A 7,848-nucleotide genomic window follows, 5' to 3' on the forward strand; every position below is an offset into this window, starting at 1 on the left:
ATACATAGATTCTATTTCTGTATTCATTGCTCTTTGCTAAGATGCTGCATCTTTATCTTGGAGTGATTCATCATATGTGCAGGGATCAGGTTCGTGTTCACCAGGGATCAAGTCCGAAGACTCTCCCAAAAACATGAATCTATTAGGTTGTCGAACAACCCTCCCACTATGACGTGACACTGTTTGTAATTGTGCATCATTTATGACACATGTTGCAGTTTCTTGTGATATCTCATCTTGTACTGTTGGTACTAAAATAGACGTGTCTTCTCTTATTTCTTCAAGAACAATTTTACAGATGGGTTTGTGGTTCATTACATAGTTCTCTTCTAAAAATCGGGCATTGGTACTAACAATGACATTCTGATTTTTAGGACTAAAACTCCTTTTGTTTCTCTAGGATAACCCACAAACAAGCGAACTTCTATTCGTAATTCCAACTTATCAGTGTCTCCCTTCAGCACATGTACTGGACTACCCTAAATCCGAATATGCTTCAGACTCTTACTCCATTCTACAATTCTATGGGAGTAGAGGGTACTGAAATAGAAGGTACTATGTTCACTATCGTTTCCAGAGTATATCCCCAAACGAATTTGATAATTCTGAATAACTCATCATTAATCTAACCATTTCCATAAGAGTCCTATTCCATTGTTCTGCCACACCATTCTGTTGGGGTGTACCAGGTGCAGACAATTGGGATTGAATCCCGACCTCTGATAAGTAACTCCTAAACTCTCCTAAGAGGTACTCGCCACCACGATCAGATTGTAGTGTCTTGATACTTTTACCATGACGTTTCTTCACATCAGCCTTGTATTCTTTAAACTTATCAAAGCACTCAGATTTTCGGCACATCAAGTAAATGCACCCGTATCTCGAATAGTCATCTATAAAAGAGATGAAATATTCGAAACCACCTCTTGCCCGGATAGTCATAGGTCCACACAAATCAAAATGAACCAATTCCAACACATCTTTGGCTCTATACCCCTTGGCCTTAAAAGGTCTCTTGGTCATTTTTCCTTCCAAGCAAGACTCGCAGGTTGGAAAGTTTTCCACCACCAATGAACCCAAAAGTCCATCGGCTATTAACCTCTTGCCCGGATAGTCATAGGTCCACACAAATTAGAATGAACTAATTCCAACACATCTTTGGCTCTCTACCCCTTGGCCTTAAAAGGTCTTTTGGTCATTTTTCCTTCCAAGCAAGACTCGCAGGTTGGAAGGTTTTTCCACCACCAATGAACCCAAAAGTCTGTCGGCTATTAACCTTTGAATCCTACTCAAGTTAACATGACCTAGCCTTAGGTGCCAAAGATATGTTTGGTTCATTTCCAAAAGTTGCTTTCTCTTATTAGAATTAGAAGATGTGTTATTAATTTCCAATTGTTACATCATGGGAGTTATTGGATTTAGAGTATATAAATTGCCAACTAACGTACCAAAATAGATAACTTCCCTATTATTCTTGATAACAGCTTTGTCATCAAAAGAAACAGAATATCCATCCTGAAATCAAGTTCTTTCTAAAACTTGGTACGTAAAGACAATTTCTCAAAATCAATGTTTTATTCCTATAAACATCTCCCACTGCAACAGCCACCACTTTCATAGCATTGCCCATGTAGACGGTGATTTTCCCTTCATGTAGTCGTCGGGTTTCCTGGAACCCCTGTAAGAATTGCAGACATGATCAGTGGCTCCCATATCAACGCATCAGGTACCGGTAGATAATACCACTAAACATGTTTCAACAACTAATGAATAGGATAAACATTTGTTGTTCTCAATTTTGTGAGGGCAGTCTACTTTTTGTTTCCAATTAATATAATTGGGACTTGTAAGTGTATTCTCTAATATAACAGCTAGGGGATTGAAAACCATTTGAAATCCTAAGAATCACAAAATATTTGATCTAGACCTTAAAATAATATTGATTCCTCAATATCATTTAAATTTACCAACACCTCAAAACACTATGAATTTTGTATGCCACGTTAGTGTGGACGTATACAAATTCAAACATTTGTATTAATTTTATTATCTTGTCAACTTAACTTTATGACAAATAAAATTAATAGTTGGTCTGTCTCCAATCAAATATTTGGTCAAAACTTTAGAATTTAAAATAATATTGATTCCTCAAACAATATCATTTAAATTCACCAACACCTTAAACACCGTGAATTTTGTATGCCACGATAGTATGGACGTATACAAATTCAAATATTTGTAAGAGGGAGGGTTTTACCCATTAATTATCTTGTCAACCTAAAATTACCTCAAACACCGTGAATTTTGTATGTCACGATAGTGTGGACGTATACAAATTCAATCATTTGTAAGAGGAGATTTTTCCCATTAATTTTATTTTGTCAACCTAACTTTATGACAAATAAAATTACCTTAAACACCATGAATGTTGTATGCCACAATAATGTGGACATATACAAATTCAATAATTTGTAAGAGGGGGTTTTTCCTAGCTTTATGACAAATTAATAGTTGGTTTTTCTTCGGTCACACAAATAATAGCAGTAACTCTGATGGGGAGGATACTATTAAATGTGCCTAAGTGTAAACCATTACTTGATACTAAGTTCACTAAATAGGATTGTGGCCCTTCAGATGGAGAAGATCACACACATCCTAAATAATTTCCTATAATCATCCATTAAGGAAGTTTGATCTAGTGATCCGCAAACAAACTCATCCGATGTGGAGGAAGGCACTCAGAGCCTGATGTGCGCAAATATTATGATCATTTACGCATGTTTTAGTGCACATTTACTTACTTTAAGCATACAAATTCATTGAATGATCACCTCTTTCATCTTGTACTCATTATATATACTCTTTTGTTCAGATATATGCTCTTTGTTTGGTTTTGTGTTGACAGGGACAACTTTGGGAGAGAAAACGATGATTATCGACGCACCAGAACAAGCCAAAGAACATGGCCGTGCGATCTCGCATGGCCATGTGACCAGACCGAAGAGGAGAAGTGCACGGCCGTGCAACCCTGCATGGTCGTGCGGCCGACACCGAGGCAAATCAGCACACGGCCGTACAACCCTGCACCTTCGTGCCACCCCTTGACCGAGACCAGGAAGTGACCGGTCGTGCGTCCTTACACCGCCGTGCCCCAGGAGCCGAGCCCAGATACCACAAGGTCGTGCCAATTGGCATGGTCGTGCAGCGTGATCAGAGAAGGAAAAGGGCACGGTCGTGCCAAATTAGCACGGTCGTACTGCCGTAGCCGTGCCCTAGGCTATTTAAGGGTTTTAACCCTTTGTCACAGGGGGGGCGCAAGGGGAAACGAGCCGTCAGTTGGAGAAACATCTTGGTGCCATCCCACACTGTCTTGGACCTCCGCCCAGCGATCTTCCATCACCACATCGACTCCAGGAGCAGAGAATCGGATCCGAAGGCCACTCATCGTCATTGGATAAGCACATCTTTTCTTTCTTCGTGTTTGAAGATTGTATGTCTCGCTACATTATGTCTTCGGGGATTTTTCTGGCACTCATGGAGTAGATTCCTTGTTCTAGGACTAGGGAGTAGTTGTGGCTCGATTTGATGTAAAACTCGTATTTATGTTCATACTCATTGGATGATCTCTTATGCTTTGTCTTAATTGCATGTCGGTTGATTGTGTGGAAATTTGTTAGCCTCGTAGAAGGATTATCTCTAGATCGTACTCCTGAGGGGCCCTAGTGACAAGGGTAACCCGTTCACGGATATCTAGGATACTTCCTTGAAAGGAGAGGCAAATTTCCCTCAAGGAAGTGAGAGACCAAGCTTAGCTCTGATTCTCTATTCTTAACATTACCAATTAAAGTTGTGTCCTCAAGATTTGTCGAGGTGCCCTAGTGACAGGGGTAAACCATAACAGGACTTCTTAGGGCTCCTCTTTATTCTGGTACATAAGAATAGTTGCTTTAACTTTCGACAAATGTGTGTCGAAGGACAATGAGTGTAGGATAGAATGTGACACATCAACACCGCCGCAATGAAACCGACCTCCTAAGACTCCTCATAACCAAGTTTAACACTTCGACTTACCAGTTCTCGATTCTTCTTCCTAACCTTTCTTATTTAGATTGTTCCCAACCATTGGTAGCCTAGCTAAACCTAAGTGAATAATTGCTATTACTTATAACCAGCCCCTATGAGATCGATATTTTTATTACTGACGATGAATCCGTGCACTTGCAGTTCGTAACAAGTTTTTGGTGCCGTTGTTGGGGACTGCATCTATAACACTAGCAAATCATATTGGATTAGACTAGGCTTTGCTTCTTTTCTTCATTTTTTACATTTTTATTATACTTTCTATTCTACTGCTATATTCCATATCTTATTATTGCATGCGAAGAGCTAACATTTCAGGACAGCTACTACCATTCGATCCAGAGATTGACAGGACCTTTCTAAGAAAAAAGAAATCTACAGAAGGCATTCCAAGCAGCACAGTAATCCTCAGAAATAGCCGACAAACTGTTGAAAGATTACGCAGCACCATATGCACGAGGGGTTCGATCCAGTATCACCTGACCACCCATTGAAGCCAACAACTTCGAAATCAAGCCTGCAGTAATCCACATGGTCCAGCAAAATCAATTCGAAGGAGAACAGCATGAGGGCCCAAACCACCACCTAGAGTTGTTCTACGAGATCTGTGGCACTATGAAGGTAAACGGAGTCCCCCTGGATTCAGTTAGACTGCTTCTCTTCGGGTTTTCCCTGAAATACAGAGCCAAGCAGTGGTTGAACTCCCTTCCAGCGAACAGCATATCATCCTGGGAGAAGTGTGAACAGAAATTTCTGGATAAGTTCTACCCACCTAGCAAAACTGCTCACTTGAGGAACCTGATTGCTAGCTTCAAACAGATACACTCAGAATCATTATTTGAAGCTTGTAACAGATTCAAGAGCATGCTGAGACAGTGCTCCCATCATGGTCTTGAAAAATGGTTGGTTTTACACACCTTCTACAATGGAATCAATTATCACGCGAAGGTGTCTCTCGATTTTGCAGCAGGAGGAGCACTGATGAACAAAAGCCGTGATGAAGCTAAATAGATCATAGAGAATGTGACATAGAACCACCATCAGTGGGCGTCTGAAAGATCTAATGGCTGTTTCACAAGGAATCCAATTAAAGCGTTAGTGAAATTCGACGTGGATGCAGTCACACACTCATGTCTGCAAAGCTGGACGCTCTGACTAAGAAATTCGACGCCATGGGAGGCAACACAGCTAATGCAATAGCATGTGTCTGCAACACTTGTGGAAGTACAGATCATGCTCAAGACACTTGCCCCTTTGGGCTGATTTAGGCACAGATGAGCCAACTTGAGCAATGCGACGCAATAGCCAGCTATAATCAGAGGCAAAATAATCCATACTCCAACACATACAACCTTGGATGGAGGAACCACCCCAATTTCTCATACCGAAATAATCAGGATCAAGGACTAGCACATCAAAGTCACTAGCCTGGGCAACAGGGCTACCAATCTGGACAATAGACTTATCAACAACAGCAACCTTCACAACTGTCCAGAATTGAAAAGATGCTTGAGGAAGTTCTCTCAGAACAAAAGGAGATGAAGAATGAGATCAAGCAACTGACTCAGAGGCTGGAAAATTCTGAAAAATATCAAAAGATGTAAGACAGCCAGATAGCCCAGATAGCCCAGATAGCTCAATCTTTCTCAAGAGCATAGGGAATGTTCCCAAGAAAGCTTGATATAAATCCAGTAGAACATTGCAACCACATCGAGCTAAGGAGCGGATGGACTTTGGGAGATCCCCATATTATCTCCCAGAAAGAACTTGACTCAGAGGGAGAGCCCAACCAAATCCAGAACAAGGGTGGAGAGGAAATCACCGAGAAGACTCTTCAAATACCTCCATAGAGTAAGACAATTCCCTTCCCTCAGAAGCTGATAGCATCTCAGAAAGACGAAGAGTTCGACCATTTCCTGAAGAAAATCAAGGAGATCTGAATAGAAGTACCACTGATAGATGCGTTGCACCAGATGCCAAAGTTCGCAAAATTTTTAAAGGGAATTTTATCTAACAGGAGGCAAAAAGGCGACTTCAAGACCGTGACATTGACAGAGAATTGTAGCACTATACTTATGGTGAACACTCCACCAAAGCTTCAGGACCCAGGGAGCTTTTCCATACCTTGCAAAATCGGCTCTGAATTCATACAGAAAGCTTTTTGCGACCTGGGAGCTAGCGTTAGCTTACTCCTATACTCTTTATGCAAGAAGCTGGGACTCCAGAACATTAAATTGACTACCATGGCACTGCAATTAGCTGACCACTCATGTAGATATCCAATGGGAATAGTAGAAGACGTGCCAGTAGAGGTGGGCGGATGTATCATTCCTACCGATTTCATTATTCTAGATATGGAGGAGGACCCCAAGATACAGATCATCCTTGGAAGACCATTCCTTGCCATAGCTGGATCCCTAATTGATGTGAAGAGTCACAAGTTATCCTTGGAGATCGACAAGGAGAGGATTGAGTTTGATTTATCCAACTCTTCCACTGCGCCTCTTTTTCTCAGGAAAACTCTAGCAGGATAGACATGCACAGAGCCGAGGCATGTAGCTCCTATCAGAGTTCACCTCCAGTGAACAGTAAGAAGTATATATGTTCTGCACGAGCAAAACTAAAGGCGCAGACTGGAGCGCTAGCCCTAGGAGGAGGGTCGTGCTTCCATGGGTTTAGTACACACTAACTAAACGGGGTCGAGCTAAAGACCTAAAACAAGCACTTCATGGGAGGCAACCCAAGGATTTTTCATTTCGATTTATTGTCCCGTTATTCATTTCATTCCTTTAGTTGGTTTAGTCGAGTATTTTACTTTGGGTATTTCATTTTTAGGGTGTGTACAGCCTCCACGAGCTGGCCGTGAGCGTCTCATGGGCGTGGAGGCATCGGAGGAACCAAAATGAAGAAGGGTGAATCACTTTGAGCTTAAAGGAGCTAGCCGTGTGACTCCACATGGTCGTGTGGCTTGTGCAGAGAACAAAGGGACATGGGCCGTGCCAGTTGGCACAGCCGTGCTACACTTCCAGAGAGGAAGAAGATTCAGGCCGTGCCTATTGGCACAGGCGTGCGATCCATGCAGAAGAGAAGAAGACAAGGGTCGTGCCAATTGGCACGACCATGCCACTTCGGCCGAGGGGAGAAAGGAGGAGGTCGTGCCAATCGACACGGCCATGCGACATCTCGCTTGACTTGGTCGTGTCTATAAGACACGGTTGTGTCTCAACCCGTGCGTGTCGCCTCCTCTTCCAAGAAACCCTATTTCCATCTCCCTCTCTCCCAAAATCCTTCTCCTCTCTACTATACCTCATCAATCCCTGATTTCCCACCTTTAGAGCTCACTTTTGTTTAGATCTACATCCAAATCTAAAAATTCTTCAAGCCACAAAACCGAAAAGAGAGAAGAAACTTCCTTATTTTCCCTTCCTTCTCCTCTCTATTTCCATCCTCAAGACCCGTTTCCACAAGAAACTCCTCAAAGACTTGCACCATGTCGCAAATCTTGAAGAGACTTCGTCGAGGAAGTGGTGGATCTGGTGAAGGAGACACACCGAGAGGTGACAAAGGCAAAGGGAAGGCTCTTACTTCAAAAGGCAAAGGAAAAAGGGTGGCACGCGACGAAGGTAATGAAAACAAGTTCAATATCATTTTTAGAAATCATGAACAAAAAGCTAGATATGATATACTTGTCGCTAGGAAAATTACATGCACTAAATATATGGATACTTTTACTATGGACATGTTAGGAATTAGGGATGATGTAGATTG

The 7,848-nt window shown here is 41.9% G+C and overlaps 1 protein-coding gene across 1 annotated transcript; it reads left to right on the top strand.

Annotated features, from left to right (window-relative positions):
- The first annotated feature begins 6,053 nt into the window (after positions 1 to 6,053).
- Positions 6,054 to 6,614, top strand: LOC121999514. The gene has a single exon (XM_042554186.1). It carries the CDS (start codon positions 6,054 to 6,056, stop codon positions 6,612 to 6,614), a length of 561 nt encoding a protein of 186 aa, XP_042410120.1.
- Positions 6,615 to 7,848: the final 1,234 nt, after the last annotated feature.

Source organism: Zingiber officinale, chromosome 7A, assembly GCF_018446385.1.
Source record: "Zingiber officinale cultivar Zhangliang chromosome 7A, Zo_v1.1, whole genome shotgun sequence".
NCBI classification, from domain to species: domain Eukaryota; kingdom Viridiplantae; phylum Streptophyta; class Magnoliopsida; order Zingiberales; family Zingiberaceae; genus Zingiber; species Zingiber officinale.

What these genes read in the sequence shown, in the direction of transcription:
- LOC121999514 (XM_042554186.1), top strand. Translation starts at nt 6,054, where the DNA reads ATGCCAAAGTTCGCAAAATTTTTAAAGGGAATTTTATCTAACAGGAGG.